The sequence below is a fragment of the Ursus americanus genome, chromosome 2, assembly GCF_024610735.1.
Source record: "Ursus americanus isolate L20-20 chromosome 2, mUrsAme1.1.p, whole genome shotgun sequence".
Lineage (NCBI taxonomy): Eukaryota > Metazoa > Chordata > Mammalia > Carnivora > Ursidae > Ursus > Ursus americanus.
The window spans coordinates 41,282,759-41,299,683 of NC_142128.1; the positions used below are offsets into that span (position 1 = coordinate 41,282,759).

General features: G+C 59.7%; 1 protein-coding gene across 2 annotated transcripts in view; it reads right to left on the bottom strand.

Moving 5' to 3' along the window:
* Positions 1–16,925, bottom strand: part of KCNN3 (potassium calcium-activated channel subfamily N member 3) — a 137,141-nt gene that overhangs the window by 9,462 nt on the left and 110,754 nt on the right. For both annotated transcript variants that reach the window (XM_045784128.2, XM_045784127.2), the window contains exons 5-7: positions 11,487–11,597; positions 3,528–3,655; positions 2,861–2,930 (exon numbers count right to left, since the gene is read on the bottom strand). In XM_045784128.2, the coding sequence (XP_045640084.1) occupies positions 2,861–2,930; positions 3,528–3,655; positions 11,487–11,597 (309 nt within the window). The remainder of the gene's footprint in view (positions 1–2,860; positions 2,931–3,527; positions 3,656–11,486; positions 11,598–16,925) is intronic.

Consider the following 16,925-nt stretch of genomic DNA (forward strand, 5'->3'; position numbering starts at 1 on the left):
GGCTCTCATGCCTCCCTCGTCAGGCCACTTTCTGATTGTACTTTGGTTTCCTGAGTTGGCCCCAGGAAAGCTCACCTATGTGACAGCTACACTTCTCTGTAAATTAACAAGTGACCGCTGTGCGAGCCCTCAGCCCCTGGTGCGAGCCCTCAGCCCCTATGGCTCCCCGTCCCTGTGGCTGCCGTGGCCATTGCTCCGTGCCCCCCTGCCCCTCCCAGGTAACGTGGCCCTTGGGGCATCTGGTCCTGTGCCGGTAACATCCTCATCCTGTTTGCCTGAAACTCCAAGTTACTGCAGCGAGACACAGAAAACCCTGGAGCCACGGCCACGGGAGTAGGGATCAAGGTGAGAGGGAAAAGCAGAGCAAAGGGAGGTGGTGAAGTATGAGAGCTGGAGAGGGGGCGGGGAAGGGGCCTTGCCGAGGTGGGAGAAAGGCAGCTCTGCCTGGGAGCGCAGGACGCCCCGGGGGGGCGGGGGGGAGGCCAGACTTCGGAAGGAAACGTGTTGCCTTCACTAATTAACAATCCAGGACTTCCGTCGAGGGGCACAAGGTTCCCGGAACGTCCAGACCACTCATTTGCCTGGACAGGGCCCGGGCCCCTGGGTCTCGGCACCCCGGCGGCCGCTGGCCAGCTGCCCGACCTCAGGGCGGCTACTCTGTTCCTTCCTCATCTGTATTCACAAGGAGAACTACCATCCCAAAACCCCATGCGTTTACAAAGCACTTTCACAGGTACCGTCTCACCGGATCCTCAGATGCTGGGAATTACAGACAGAAATCGAAGCCAGCAAACAGACGAAGTCCTCCCAGCAATGCCAGCCTATAAGGTCGCCTTTCAATCTAGCAAATAATATTTGGAGGCCACGTGCCATTTTCTTCATCTAGCGAGGACCCAAGAGCAGGGGTGGGAAGGTGGCGAGCTGGGAGGATGCAGCATGTGTCCTCTGCTCCACTGCCTGGGGACGAGGTGCAGGGGTGCGGTTGGGCGGGCATATGGACCCAAATACGCTGAGCGGCTGACCCCCTCCTGGGCTCGCACCTGTCCCCACGGCAGCCCTGCAGAGGCCCCCTTCGCCCTTCCCTGCACGCCGCTCCTTCCAGGTGACTCGCTGCAGGTTACTGATGGGGCTTCTTTGCCCACGTGATTCACAGAGTTGTTCCTTCAGCCTGCTCTTCACGGGCTGCGTCTCTGTGAGGCGCTGTGGCCATACTGAACCAACGCAGGCTTGAAAGTCCGTTTGTCTGATGTTCCCAGGAGAACATCAGCGACAGTGTGTCCTGCCAGGTGAGGGGGAGGCAGGAGAGCCCGCTGCTTGTAGGAGAAAGTCTGGGGGCATGGCATGGGGCTGAATATTCCCGCATCGTGCTGGGTGGGTCCCCAGCCAGGTTCGCCCTGCACGAGCCTCTTCCTGGCCACAGCTGGCCGGTCCGAGCCAGTCACCTCATCCCCGAGAGTTTAGAGCTAAGATCACCAGGAGACCAAGGCGTCCTCGCCTGTGGCCACAGCGAGAGCATCTGCTCTCTGGACGGGGGCGCCTCGGTCTGCCCGGAGACAGAAGTCACAGTGGAGAGGGGACAGCAGGGGACAGACCTGAAGCAGACTCTTGCACAGGAGAGCAGGGAGAGGGGGAGGGTTCCCGGGACATGAGGGCTGCCTGTGGCCCGTTCTCCGTGGCCCCTCCCTTGAGTCTGGCCAGGCGCTCTGAGGCCCTGCCCAGAATGAGGCTTCTTTCTGTCATTGTAGGGAACGCCTCCATTTGTAAACCCACTTCTAGTGCTTCCTGATACCCAAGGGTGTTATCGCCGTGCCCAAGACCCTGGGGGTTTCCTCCTGCAGTCCAGTGTCCCCTTCTGTCCCCCCATGTCCAGGCTCTGGGGCCCTGGCTCCACGGCAGTGCCGGGCCCCCAGCACACAGGCCTCACGGCCTCCCCACCTGTGTGACCTCGCCTTCCCCTCCCGCAGCCCCCAACCGCCCCTCCCTGCCCCCAGCTGGGGAGGCCCCTGCTTGGGCTTGATCCCTTCATTCAACAAGGCGCCCGCACGAGGCCTGGCAGCCAGCAATTTCCCTGATTGTGCCTCTTTTCAAAGGGTGCTAATTCCCCTGAGGGAGAGCCTCTGGCTCAGCCAGAGAACGTTCCATTATGGTAACTGACATCTGCTGGAATGTTCTGCCAGCCTGGCCCTGGGCTGGACACTTGACGTATAATCTTTGTCAAGGGGCCGTGAGGGGAGGGGCTGCGGAGGGGAAGCAGCCACCAGGCTCGGCCAGCAGCGTGGCCTTCCCTTCTTCCCTTCTGTGGTTTGCCAGAGGGGAGGGAGTTTCTTGACGGGATTTACCGCAGGTCTGCGTCAGAATGCGTCAAGCCCTGGGCTCCCACAGGAGGGCTCTCTTTCTTGGCACTTTCATGCTCACTGTGGGGGGCCTGCCTCTTGAGAAGTAAAACAATGCCACCCCCCAACAATTTGGGGCCAGAAAAGCGGGTCTGTAAGGATTAGAGGAGGCAAGAAGATGAATTGCCAGTCGTTACTGAGTGACGGGCAGCGTGGCCCCCATGTCCCCAAGTGGGCCCCGGGCACGCCTGAGCTCATTCTTGGGGTGTCACTGTGCGGCCGCGTCAGTCAGGAGGAGGCTGCTGAACTGTGCGTACGGACAGACCCGCGGCCGCACGGCAACCACAGCCGGTTTTCCAGCCACAGAACTCCTGTCAGGAACTCCAGCCTGGACGTGCTTCCCCAAGGAGGCGCTGTCCTTGCTCTCCTGGCCCTGCATCATGTAGCTGGGACGTGGCCGGGTCCTCGCAGCCACACGGGGGAGGCCAAGTGCTGGCACCTAAGAATGCGCCCGGTTCCGCACTCACCTTGGAAAGGTCCACCAGGGTGTTGGCTTGGTCGCTCAGCTTCCTCTGCTCCATTTTGACGCTCCTCAGCCTGGGGGAAGAGTCGTGAGAGCGACACTCTCCAAGTGCCCACGACAGCTCAGCCCCGCCTGCATCAGTGCACCTGACTCTGGGACCCGGCCTGGGGGCCTCCATCACGGGGCCTCCATCACGGGGCCCCCATCATGGGGCCTCGATCACGGGAACCTCCATCACAGGGCCTCGATCGTGGGGGCCTCGATCACAGGCTACCCTGGTCCCCAGGAGAGCGAATCTCATCTCCATGCAGTGACTTCCGCCTCCTCGCCCACTACCCTCAGGCCATCTCCCTGCCTTGGTGCCACCTGCATGCCGTCCTCCCCAGACCCCCTTCATCGCTACTTCTCCACCCTACTTTCAAGTGCCTGTCTTCTGGAGAGCGCTGGGCACAGTTGGCTCCACTCCCGGGTGCCACGTGGTGGGGGGTCGTCAGGAGGACAGGGCGTCCCCACCGGCTCTTACTCTTCTCCCTCCACAGCCACCTGCCTGGGGCCCACCAGCTGCGGGCGCGACACGTGGACAGACAAGGCCTGGGCCCGGCTGGGGTGCCGCGCACGGGTCTGCCGCGTGCCCAGTCCGGAAGGCGCGGACGGAGGCGCCCGCTACTCACTGGTGGATGGCCTGCAGGAACTTGCGCTGGTGCTTCCTGACTTTGGCGTGGTCGATCTTCTTGAGCAGCTTCGTGTGTTTGTAGATCAGCCACGTTTCCCGGAGGACGTTGGCGGCCGCGTTCTTGATCTGGGGAAAGACAAAGAAGGCGCGCCACCCTCAGGTTCATTTTCCCAGTTTCGTGCGCTCTGGTTTTCGCGTTGGCTAATCCATCTACCTTATAAGGACACGGTTCTGCAGAGATCTGATTCATGAGCTCTTAGAAAGGAGGGTCACGACTCATCTCCTATGACTCCGGTTGTGGACGCGGCCGACGGGCCAGAGCTGTTTCTGAATTATTTCAGACTGCCCCCTGGGCCGCGTCCCCCAGACGCGGGGGCCGGGACGCCCTGCGGGGAGCAGAGCTCCACGCTCCACTAAGATCTCCTCTCACTGCACAGGGTACCTCTCTTGGATTCAGAGACCGAACAGATTTCCTGTCAGCTGGAGCTCTTAAAAGGCCTCTTTGAGGAAACGTCTTTCCCACAAATGGAGCGAGAGGCCTGAGCAAGCCCATCATGTCCTTTCCCAAATGGCCAAAAACATTTACACTGTAATTTTACACGTAAATGTAAGTGGCTTGAAATTGACATCATTGCAAAGCAGCGTCTGAAAATCAGTGAAGAGATTTAGGTGTGAAGCCAACGCGGCGTCCCGGCCAAGGCTGGTGTCTCCGCAGCCACGCGCTCCGACACGTGACGCCAGCCTCGGTTGGCATGGAAACAGCGGATCTCGCCGGCTCTCTTCGGAGCTGGGACGGATCGACGGCATCCAGATGGCAGGGGACAAAGTTTTCATCCAAACACAGACGTCCTCGGCAATTAGTGACAAGAGCAAGAGGAAACAGTTCTTATTAGGCATGAGCTAAACATTGATGAACGGTTCCCGTTTCCGTGAGCTGCGTGGATTGGCCCAGGCCCACAGGCCCGGGGCCTGGGAGTCCGGCGGACGGCCTAGAAGAAACCGAGTCACCAGCCAGAAAAGATTTTAGTGAAACCGGGGAGTACAGGCCCGTGTCTTCTGGCCGACACGGCAGATGGGACATGGCGAGATGTGGAGGCGTGTGGGAAGGCCCGGGAAGCACTGTTGCGCAGGCTGATAACTTCTATGTGTGTCTGTTTCAAAAATTTATTACCGAGCCTGGATTGTATTTTTCATTGGCGCTGAAGTGATGTTTTTAAAAGAACAGCTAAGTCTTCTCAGAAATGTCTAAGTGACATAAACACTGCTTTTCTGTTCGGTAAAAATCCACTGTGAAAATGGCTTTCGACGACTCATTGCCCACTTCTGGTGCTGCTTCCCTGACAGGAAGCAGGTGGTGGTGAGCGGACGCTGGAGAGGGAGACTGTCCAGGGGGGCAGTGGAGGCCGGGTCTGTCCCCGCCCGGCGAGGATGGGAGCCCCCCGGACCAGGGGGCCCTCCGGAGCCCCCCACCACCCCGGCTCCCTCTGCAGATGGCCTACCACTGCCCACGTCTCCTGATGGGTGAACCCTCAGTCTTCCTGGGGGCTTAGCTTCCAAGGAAGGCCTCACAGAAAAACGGGAAAAAAACCCTCTCTCGGCAGTTAGGGCGACCAGCAGAGCCCCTGCGCTGCACGTGTCCTCCTGGAAGGCTGGTGGAGCCACGGGACGCCGGTGCGGGTGGCCTTCCACGCTTGTCTCCATGTTGGTGAGGAGCAGGCCGCGAAACCAGACAGCCTGCCGGCTCGACCTCGCTCTTTGGGTTATTGAGCAGTTTGGGAATAATTATCTATCAGGTGGGAAAATAAATCCTCAGGCTGTGGGGAGGCCCAGCGGAGGCAGTTAGAGCAAAGCGGATGGGGCTCCGGGCTCGGGGCCGAGCACCGCACACGCATCTCGGCCACCCCTCGCCACAAACTCCCTGGGCAGGGACTGGGATGATCCCCATTTGACAGAGGAAGAAACCGAGCCACAGACGGACACCGTGAAGCTACGACTGGTAAACTAAAGCGCACACACGCACGTTAGTTACGACCACGAGCCCAAACCCGTTTAGAATAGGAGGGCGCGGTGTCAGAGGTCGGGCACGAGGGCCGGAGTCGCACGGGAGCCACGTGCAGGGAGAACATACGGTTTTCGTGTGCTCCGAAGAGCGACCTGACCAGACAGCCTCTCTACACAAACAACACCATTTCCCATTTCCCAGGATCAAGGACTTGGAAAGACATTTGCATGTTTTCTTTTACTCCTCAGGGCCCTCACTTAGCCACGTAACAGAGCGGGGAGGCCAAGCGTGAGGCTGTGAAGTCACGGCTGGGCCTGGGTAGCGGACACAGGCGGCCGCAGCATCTTTCTGGGTTGGACCGGAGGCCCCTGTGTGTTCGGGAAAGCAATGTGAAACGCCAGCCTCGGTGCGGACTCGAAGTGAACTGACAGCGGCCGGCCTGGCACAGAGCTAAGCAGGTCAACTCCTGCAGGGCAGACACAGGCTTCGGACGGCACCGTGCCCTCCGACGCTGACAGTAAATGCCACAGCCAGGGCCCTCACGTGGCTGATGGCTTGGAACGTCCTGCGGAGGGAGCCGTGGAGGTCGTGTGCCCCTCCTGGGATCCGCTGAGCTCCTGAGAGGGGCTTGGTACCACTGAGCTCTCCTGGAGGGCAGGCGCGCCAGGGCCAAAAGCTGCCCTTGGGGCGGGGATGGGGCTGGGAGAGATCAGGGGCCGGGAAGGGCTGAGCGAGGCTGGCCGCCGTCGGAGGGGTCCTGCCTGCACGCGGAAGGCTGGCTCTTCTGTTCCCCAAACATGCGAGCACACAGCTGAGTGCTTGCTGGGGTCCGCACGCTCTTGACCCAACACATGTGTGCGTCCCCTGTGGCGGGGGCCCGAGCACTTGCGGTGTGCCAGGCTGTGTCCACCGCTTCCTCAGCCCTCAGAGAAGCCTCCTGAGGGCTGGCACTGGACCCCCTCTTCCGCCCTGCTACTGAACCTCCGTGAGACTCAGTTTACTTTCTCATTCCTTCAAACAGCAAGGAGCACCTACCACGCAAACCCCGTCCTGGGGCTGAAGACGCTGTGGTGAACAAGTCGGGAGCACACCTGCTCTCGACGGCTCGGTCTCAGCCAGATGGGACGTGGCCTCTAGTATCAGTAGGAAGTATCGGGGACTGAGAGCTTCAGGGGGAGAGACAGCAAGGCTCAGCGATTGCACGGGGACCCCTGGGCACAGAGCCTGGCCACGGGCTCTTCAGCTCGTGGCAGCTCCACCGGTGTCCTCCCCCCACTGGACATGATCTTCCTCCCTGCCCCCCACCCCCAACCAGAGAAAACGTCACAGAACACACTTGTCTGCTCCTTGAGCTCTTGGCCCGATCGCCCACGCCCATGGCTTGCTCTGGTCACCCCTCCCGCTGCAGGGGGACACGGGACAGCCTGGGACAGGTGCCTCCGGAAGCCTCAGGGAGCCCCCCACCACCCTGTGACCCTCCAGGGAGGAATGTACTAGCATGCCCAGTAGCTGCCAGAAAGCTCGGGGCGGGGGGGCGGTGCTGGAGAAGGGATGGGAGAGGATGCAGACCTGGCAAGTGTCCAAAAGTCAGTTCAAGGAGCTCCCCCTCCCCCCCACGCATCCCCGGGTCAGATTTAGCTGAACCAAGGGCTGGAGAGCATCACAGCCCGAGAACCTGCGGGTTGGCCCTTCTTCACACACTTGACTGAAAGAGTCCCTGAGACACGGCTGGGGAGGAGGGCCTTGCCCTGCGGACTCACCCTGACCCTCACAGACCTCCCTCTGGCTTCCTTTTCTCTCTCCGCTCCCACCCTCTCTCCAGCCCGTCCTGTCCTGTCCCGTGCCCCTTCTCAGGCTTCTCTGCTCCTCCGGGGAAGCCCCGGGAAGCCGGCCTCAAGGCTTGGAACTGGCTCTGCCCTGTGGCTGTCGGGAGCTGGGGGAGGGAGTGAGGAGGGGTGGGTCTCTGTGGTCCGACAGTGGAGTTTGGAGCTCCTTGCCCCGTGCGACATGGTGATGGACGGTGCTTCCTTGTACATTGCTATCGATGTGATACTCGGCTGGTGTGCTAGCGGGCTGGCCTTTCTGACCCGCAGGCCCGGGACCCTAAGCACCGTGCCAAGTTCCCAGGAACCGACTGCTCCGGAAAACCCACAGGGCTGTGGCTGGAGGCTGCGGGCAGGCCTGAGAGTGTGCGGCCGCCCCAGCTGGGATGCAGGCACCTGCGGTGGCTGGGCGCCCACCCTCGCCCGTCTCTGGACCTGAGTCTTGTCCCTAGGACTCCCTCCCGCTCAGAAGCTCAGTGTTTGTAGTACTCTTATTGAAGAAAACTGTCCCCAACCTGTCTGGGACAGAGCTCTGTGACCGAGATCATTCACAGGCCCTTTCTGGGGGAGGATTAGTATTTGATACCATCAGTCGATTACTTGGTAAGTTTTTAAGAGATTAAGATCTGTGATGAGTAAATCCTTGCATCAGCCTGCTGGAAGAGAATGTATTTTCAGCAGGACTGTGATAAAACTTCTACATAGGCTCACAATTAAAGAAAAGGTTTCTTTAGCACTGATGAGTGGGTCCAAGGGTTTTGAGCAGGGTGGTGATATGTTCATAGCTAAGTCTTGGAGCCTCAGGGGACCCACAGGGAAGCAAAGAGCAGAAAGACTAGGGTCAGGGAGACTCACGAAGGGGGAGGGAGCAAGCACCCGTGACAGCTCGAAGTGTGGTGAGCAGAGGGCCTGGAGAAGCCAGAGTGTGGGAGCAGCTCAGGCCCCGGGGGCCCGGGGCAGAGGACAGTCCCAGATGCTGTAAGTTCCCATGTTAGAGACCAGGGAAGACAGGAGAGGGAACTAGGGTAGGAAAGACAGGTTTTGGTCTTGGTTTGGGTCTCACTCACTGACCTCATGGGGAAACGGTCTTAGGTAAAGTATTTGGGGCAAGAACCCCTCACGGATAAGGACAGACAGTCCTCAGCCAAGGGCCCACGCTGTGACGCTGCCTGAGGCCCGACGTGGAGAGTAGACGTGGCAAACAGAACGTCTCCTGTCCGTGCGCAGCCTGCCCTGCTGGTTAGGGGGCAGGAACTGCCTGGTGCCCATCTTGGTGTCCCCGGAGCAGAGGGTGGTGTCCAGCGGGTGACCTGACGGTGGGTATGGTTAGTTCCATAAAACGGAGAGATGGGGACACGCAGCATTGCATGGGGGGAAAGACGGGGAGCACACATCTTTTTTCCAGTCTCTCTGTGTGGCATTTACATATATGTTAAGTACCGGCCCAGAGGGCAGCCAGAAATGATAGTTCTGGAATAACGGCAGTGACCCTGTGAGGTCACTGAGGGAAGGTCTGATCGCACTAAGTGCCGGAAAGAGTTGACAAGTTACACAAGTGACATGAGGAGGGCCGCGGGTTCAGGAGAAGCGGGACTGAGCTCCTCCCCGTGCCACCAGCAGGCCCTGCCACCTCTCTGCTCGCACAGCAAAGGCATAAAGCCGTGTGACTCTCACGGCCCACCCGGGGCTGGTGCCCTTACAGCAAGACCGGCAGGACGGATCAGCTCGAACTTCCGCGTATTTTTAGGATGAATAAATTACAATTCTTCTCTCTCTCTCTCTCTGTTTGCTTAGGTGTTTGAAGAATTAGGTTTGCCTGCACTTGTCAGAATAGGTTGCTTTTATCTGTGGAAGGCACTACCGGTCCGCTCTTGAGAGGCTTCTGGTCACGCCGCGGTCGGCTCCTCCGAGCCTGGGTCTTTCTCTGGCGCTTCGCTGAGGTCTCAGGAGACACTGCGCTCACCCCCGCTGGGCTCTGGGCGCGAGGGGGGGGGGCGGAGGGGACGGGCGGGGGTGTGGGGGCAGGGAGAGGGTCTGGGCTCCCTCACAGCCCGGGGGAGCTGAGGCCAGGGCTCCCGCAGCTCACCAGTACCTTCCTTCCAGCCAAGGTTTTGGAGAGGAGCCTCTGGAAGCCCCAGGCCCGCCAGGCCCGCGAGAATCCTCGCTCTGCAGGAGCTGCTCGCCCCTTCGCATTGCTTGCTCCTCTGGGAGAAGATACTAGACATTAAAGGGACATTCCGACATATTTAAGTGTTCTCAGAAAAGTGAGATGTATTCAGCTTAAAAGATACCTGGTGCTCATGGATGAGCCACAGATATGTGTTGATTTGATTTTCAGTCCTACTTTTCAAAAAGTAAGTGGCTTGGAGGAGGATTTATGGAATTATTTTTGAAGGATGGGAATCAGCGACCACAGCGTCAGCTCCTTCCACAGTCAGACTGCAGACAAACTGTTCATTTTCCTGTCACACGAGGGAGCGGGCTCGCCTCGGTTTATTTTCCTCTACCGTCTGATTTATGGGGTGAAAAATGGAGAAAGTGCGGGAATGGCATGAAATACAAAGTATATTGTTGATTTCACGGAGCGGACCAGAATATGCCACTGCCAGTCTCTGCTCTAAGGAAGCAGCTGCAGGGAAGGGGCTGGAGGCAGAGCCGCCCGCCCTCACCCCTGCCTCCCCCCAGCCACCCCAGCACCGGGTGCAAGTGTGTCTACACACGGCGGTGCCAATCACGGGGTAATTTGCTTGGTGCCGAAATGGACTCGTGTGCATGTTGTGGGGCTGAAGAAGACTGCTGGGCCACAGGCTTCTGGGTGAATCCCACTCAGGACACTGTGGGAACAGCCCTCCGTTCTGCCATCTTGAGGCTACATCACGCCTTCTGTTGTTCATCGGGGCCACGACGGGCCCTGTGCACCTGTCTGCCTGCCAGCAAGGCGGGGATACCTGCTGGGACCCACCCCCTTGCAAATCTGTGGAGCCTCTTTAAAGAACCCAATACATGGAATCAAAGAACAGACAATCAAACCCCATAAATAATTCTGCTGAGAAGCGCAGAGGCCTGGGCAACCACGCGTCTTCCGGCTGCCTCCCCGGCGCTGGCCTCCCTGCCTCTGTTCTCCCTCCTGCCTCCGACTCTATTGCTAACACTGTTTTCCTGGGCTGCAGCGGTCATCAGAGTCTCTTCTATAGCGTTCAAAAACCCAAACCAGCACCTAGGGGCTCATGGGCCCCCTAAGCCACTTCGGTCCTGAACCAGGAAGACGGGCCACCGTGGCCCAGACCCCAGCACGGAGTCTGACGCTCGTCGCAGAAAGAGGAGTCTTGCAAGGCATCCTCTTGCTGACCTCCGTTCGGCCTGCAGCTCTGGAGAGTTCTCCATAAAAGCGGTCATTAAGGAACGGCTCCTGCCTCGCTCGTCCGGCTGCTGTCCTGGAAGGACCGGTTTCTGTCTCTTCTCTGACAGTTCGGTGGGTGGCAGACTTCCAGCCGCTGACCCAGCTCCCCGTTCCTGCACGTCTCCTCCCCAACCGCAAGTGAAGAGCATTGCCCAGAAGCCCCCGTGGGTGAAAGGATGACGACACCTCGATGAACATCATTAGAAATGTGGGCTCTGCTGTGAGGAAAGTCTTCAATGATTTTTTTTAAAGAATTGGATTTAAATACAATATCACTTTTAAGACTCTACTGCCCTTCCTGGGGCGCCCGGCCGGCTCAGTCAGAGGAGCGTGTGACTCTTGATCTCAGGGTCGGAGTTCGAGCCCCACGTTCAGTGTAGACAAGACTCTGCCCTTCCTACCGTTGTCTGAGCCTGAACAGAAATGCTGCTTCACGCGGGGTGACTGGCTCAGGGCCATTAGGGGAGGGGGTGGGTTATGCCACCGACGCACCATTCAGTTGTCAGGAAAACTTTCTGGCTGTCTGAACCGCGCACACGATTTAGTGGAAGGCAGGAGCCCGGGGTGCTGAGGGGTCGCGCCCCTCGTGTGGAGGCCGTTCGCAGGTGTCTGGACTCCTGGCCCCGCCCCCGTGGAGAGGTGTGGCCCTGACCTATGGCACTCGGCCGTCTCCTTGAGGCCGGCTCGCACACTGGGCTTGAGTGACGCTCAGGCGTGGACGGTGGTTCTTACCCGCTTGGTGAGCTGCGTGTCCATCATGAAGTTGTGGACGTGCTTCTCTGCCTTGGTGAGCTCCAGCTTTCGGGCCACCACGGCCACCACGAGGGCAGTGCAGCCTGCACCCTGTGGGGGACAGAGGGGGGCGTGATTACAAGGCAAGCTGCAGGCAGAAGACTGTGGGGTTCCAGGAGCCCGTGGGTGCTTGGGGTCTCTGGCCGGTCGGGCCCTGGTGGCCACCCCCACGGAGGGCCTGCCAGGCTCTCGGCTTAGCTGCGGAGCTGACCTCCCTCCAGGGGAGGGGAGACCACTGAGTCTTCAGAGGACCAGCCAGTTGCTAATGGAGCCGGGTGGGGCTGAGGCTCCAGGGAATTTACAATAGCAGACAGTCGGTCTTGGGCAAGGCTGTGCGGGCGGACGGTCTGGACACTGGAACCTGTCTCCCTCTTGTTTATCCAAGCCCACCCCCGCTCCAGACCAGGGGCCGGGAAGAGGGAAGGCCATGCTGACACCAGAGTCAGGGCGGTGCAGCTCCTGCCATGCACTCCACACTCCACCCTGGACTGCACCCCCCACTGTGCCCCCACACTGCACCCCACTGCGCCCCCCACTGTACCCCCAATGTGCCCCCACTATGCCCCACACTGCACCCCCCAGTCTGCACCCCCCACACCATGCCCCAGGGGAACAGGGTTGGCATGAGTGTGCACACTCTGGAACAGGGGTTGTCCCTCACTCGGGTCTTTGTACTCGAAGGTCCAGGCTGCGACTTAGCGGGAGGACCGAGCTCCTTCTCCATTCGTCCAGGACACTCGCCAGAAACACTGTGGGGACACACACGGCTCCTGCCCCAGACCAGGGCTGGAGGGAGCCCGCGGCAGCCCTCAGTACTTCCCCAAGCGATGTTCTGATTCTGCGGGGCACACAGGGGTCCCACAGAACCCCCTCCGTGGGCCCTTGGGGCGCCAGCCTGACTGTCCTGGAAATGAGTGGAGTGGTACATTCCCACTTCCTCCCCACGGAGTCTGAGTCCTGGAGGGTGTGCTTCCCCGCCTGCCTGCGAGCTCAGGGACGCAGAGGTCCGACGCCGGCTCATCCCTCTGCAGGGACAGTAGTCAGTCCTGCCCTGCCTCACCCCTGCCTCACCCTGCTCCACTCCTGCCTCGCCCCTGCCTTGCCCTGCTCTGCCTCCCCCTGCCCCTGCCGTGCCCTGCCCTCACCCTGCTCTGCCCCTGCCTCGCCCCTGCCCCTGCCACGCCCTGCCCTCGCCCTGCCCTGCACACTGGTCTGGACTGCCCTGCCCTCCCTCATGGGCGAAGAGGAACTTCGCCTCTAGATGCCAAACTGTCGCTGTGGCTGCCATAGCCTGGCATAGCACTTGGAGGTCCCAGGGCCAAAGGGCTCCATCGACGATGTTTCTGGCTCATCAGTCTAACAGAATGGGTCAGAAACCGAGAGAGACGTTTCTCAAAGGTACACAAGGCGCACTGCAGTTGGGAGGAGTGCGTGTGGCGAGACGGGCCGGCTCCGCCCCGGTCAGCAAGGCCCGGCTAGTGTAAGGCTTTGGCTGAAGGGGCAATGCCCTCCCCCAGCTCTTCACGGCATTTGCTCTGGACTAATTTCCTGTTTCCTGGTACCTTTGGCCAACCGCCCGCTTCCAGCACAACTAACTGACAAGGACCGGGTCGGTGTGAATTTCCTTCTCCGACCTCATCTTCCTCTCTTGCTTGGGGATGGCTGTGTCTTCTCGGCATCTGTGTCTTGCAGAAGACTGTGCCCAGTTTTTAAGGGACGTTGGACAGCCTGGCCCATGGCTGTCGTTGATTTAATCAAGCCTCCAAAAGCAACACAGAGCTTAAAAGGAGCTGTTCTGAAGGGAAGAGGGGTGCTCCCTCCCCTCAACCAGGCCGAGTACGATCCCTCCCCTTCGTGGGGAGTTCCAAGCCCAAACAGGACGTATCATAGTATTAAAAATGGGGCATCACTTGGAGGGCCCTCCCCAGGCTCCGTTCTCCCTCGCCTCCCCTGGGGCCAGGAGAGCAGAGCTCTACTTCAATCGTCCCTACAAGCTGGGGGGGGCAGAGGTGCCGAGGAGGGGTCCCCCACTCACCACACTGCTCTGGGGATCCCATCAAATGATCCGTTGTGCACCATCCTGGATTTCCAGGGTCCAGGAGAGGGTCCCTGGCCCCTGCCATGGCTCACAGCCCAGCTGCTTAAATGCAGGGGGCTTCTAATTGGAAGCCAAAATGTTTTAACTAAGGAACCATCTATTTTATACGATGAAGATGAATTTCTGCATGGAGACAGGAGGGTGGACTGGATTAAGTTTTCCATTTCTTTTGACTTAAAGATGCCAAGACTCCCTTGTGACTGTTTCTCTGGAGGGCACTGGTTCTTAACCGCTAAGTCTAACCTGAAGAGATAGCCGTGAATACTCTCAACTTTATTTTTCTTCTAGAAAATCCATCAGCTGGATGTAATTAAGGAAGTTGCCAGTAATGAAGCCTCATTTGGTCATTTCCATTAAGACGCAACCTTGTGAAGATGGGGTCAGACATCAGGAACCTTCAGAAAGTGGTGGGTAGCTGCCAAAGTCTGGGGGGGGGACGGAAGGGAGGGGAGGGGTGCAGAGAGAGAGCGAGCTGGAGCAGAGACCGGACAGGGAACACCGTGGCTGCGCCCTGAACAGCCCGGGAGGAGCGCAGGAGGAGGGGAAGGCAGGAGGAAGAAGGAGGCAAGACTTGAGTCAGAAGGTCGGTCAAGGGGCACCTGTCTGGCTCAGTTGGTTAAACCGTTTGATTTTTGCTCAGGTCCTGATCTCAGGCTTGTGAGATCGAGCCCCAAGACCAGCTCCGCACTCATCGAGGAGTCTGCTTGAGATTCTCTACTTCCGTCTCTCTCTAAAATAAATAAATCAATCTTTAAAAAAGAAAAAATAAGGTAATGGTCAATTTTGGCTCTTTGGTGGAGATGAAGGACGGGTCATGGGAGCCCCTCCCCCCTACGGTGCTCTCCCCTAAGTGCGGTAACGATCGCCTGTGTTCCCCTGGGACGGTGGGGTCCAGTGGGCAGGGCCTCGTCCCAGCCTGGGGAGACTTTAGGAGACAGGGCACACAGGCCTCGGCCGGCTCCCGCCATCCTTGCGTGGGCAGAGGGGCCCGTGAGGAGGACGGCGTGGGACAGAAAGGGGTAAGCAGCTGCTGGTGTGATGTCCATGGGGTCACACGACGGAGCAAATCCATGACTCAGACTTTTGCCTTCCAGTGTGCCAAGTCCTTGGTCACAGCTGACAGCAGCTGGATTCCCGGGTCTCATCTGGCCAGCTCCTGCTCCCCAGGAAGGGTAGGACGGGCAGCGTCCCCCTCGACCGGGTTCGAGGAGCGGGTGGAGAAAGGAGTGGCCAGGGCGGGTGAACCCGCCAACTCATCCGCAGCTTGGGTCCTCCACACCAGGCCTGCCTCCTCTCGAGCATCAAGGATGGTGCCAAATGGCAGAGGGAAGCCTGGAGGCCTTGGGCAGCTCTGTTTCTGTAGCCAACTCCACGGCACAGCTGGTTTGAAAGCAAGGTGTTTCAGGGAGAGGCTGAGCCTCCTTCCAGAGCGACTCAGAACGCGCCCCCACATTCAAAGAGCATCTCTCCTGAGGCCGTGGGGGGAGCTTGGGTCCCCAGCAGACGTCCTACAGCTTTCGTCTGTTTGTCCCAAACTCAGGAAGGGTCCACAGAGTGAGTGCGGGCTTCGCTGTCCTGACGCGGGGCTCCCACCGAGTGGTCCTGGGGGCCCCACGTGCTCCCAGATGCCTGCGGAGCCGAAAGGCTTCCACGGGTGGCCCTAAGGGGGCCGCCACGCCCGGTTCTGGAGACTGACCACGGATAGCTTTCTCCGACTGCCCTGTCTCAGGACATTCTTCAGGAAAGATGCCGGACTTTGACCGATCCGCAGTGGCCGAACCCCTGGAACACACCAGGTCTGGGCCAACAACGTCAGGTTGCTCAGACAACCACAGACCCTGCCTAAGGGTTGATAACGACACCGTTTCTGGGACTGCCAGGAGAAAACAATGATTAAGACAATTCACAGCCACGCACACACAGCCCCTTCCCTCCCCTCCCGCGGCCTTGCCGCCAGGTGTCCATGGCAACCGCACGGGGAGCCCTACCTGGAGTGCGGCACCTGTCACTGCCGGCAGAGGCGCCGGGGGAGGCGGGGGAGGGGAAGGGCGGCTCGCACTGCCAAACCCTGGCAAGAATGACTCAGCTAGAAAAGTCACATTCATTAGAAAAACGCCACCAGGTTCTTCAGTGGGGCCGACCCCAAGGGAGGCCACTGACCTGGACCTGGGTGAGAACACTGACCATGAACACAGGGCGCCTGAACACGACAGGCTCAGATTTACGCGGCAGGGTTTTAGGGAAAGAGAAGAGGAAGGGCCTGCACCGTGTTTTAATAAGGGAGGGGGTCTGGCCCTCCGCTCTGACCGCACCTCGCTCCAGGAGGACAGCCCTCGGGGCTCGGAGCAGACGCTGCAGGCCCAGGAGTAAACCCCGTGCCGAAGACCCCCCATCCCCAGGAGCTGACGTGGGGCCGGGGGTCCTGCCTCCTGCGGGTTGGTCAGAGCACAGCCCGGGAGACGGGGCGCAGCTCGGTGCTGAGGGGGAGCGGGGCTCATCCCCCGAGAGCCGGTCCTGAGGCACAGAGCCCGGCCCGGGAGCCGCTGAGACAGGAAGGCTCTGGCCTTCGGGCAGCATTTCACTACTTTCTGGAAGGAAGGGTCGTTGCCTGGTTCCTGGTGGCAGCTGGAGTCCCGTCAGACAGACGCCTACCTACGGATGGGAGGCCTTTGTTCTGAGGCCTTCCGCTCACCCAGGATTTCCCCGCCGGCGCTAAGCCTCTGCTTCACCGCTGAGCCAGGGCTTCTAAGCCCCTGGGCCAAGCTTCTGTGGGAAGGGGCTTCAGGGCGCAGAAGGAGAGGGCTGTGTCCGGGCAGGAGATGGCAGTGCTGGGCTCTCCTGCTGGGGGGGGGGGGCTGCTCCGAGGGGCCTCGCACTCAGCTGCCTTGTCACCCCACCCCTGATGAGGATTTAGCCCCCTTTTTGCTGAGGAAAGGAATAGTTCCCTTTCAGACGGAAAAGTCTGAGGGGCACCAGAAGGAAAGATTTTCACCCAAGTGTGGGGGTTGCAGAGGGGCTCCTCTGGGCTGTGGTGTCCACGGGGGACCTGGAGCCGAGCCGCGGGCCTGTGCACCCTCACACCCTGATGAGGGAAGGGAAGGCAAGCTGAGGACAAAGCAGAAGCTGACACCCTGCAACCCCCCCCCCCACCATGGGATGTATGCAACATTCCTCAGGCACTCCTGGCTGCCCTAAAGGACAAAGGAACAGTCCTTACTGCCTACAGCCCATTGACAAGTCCTTGAAACAGGCATGGTGACATTCCTCTAGGAACTCAGCGG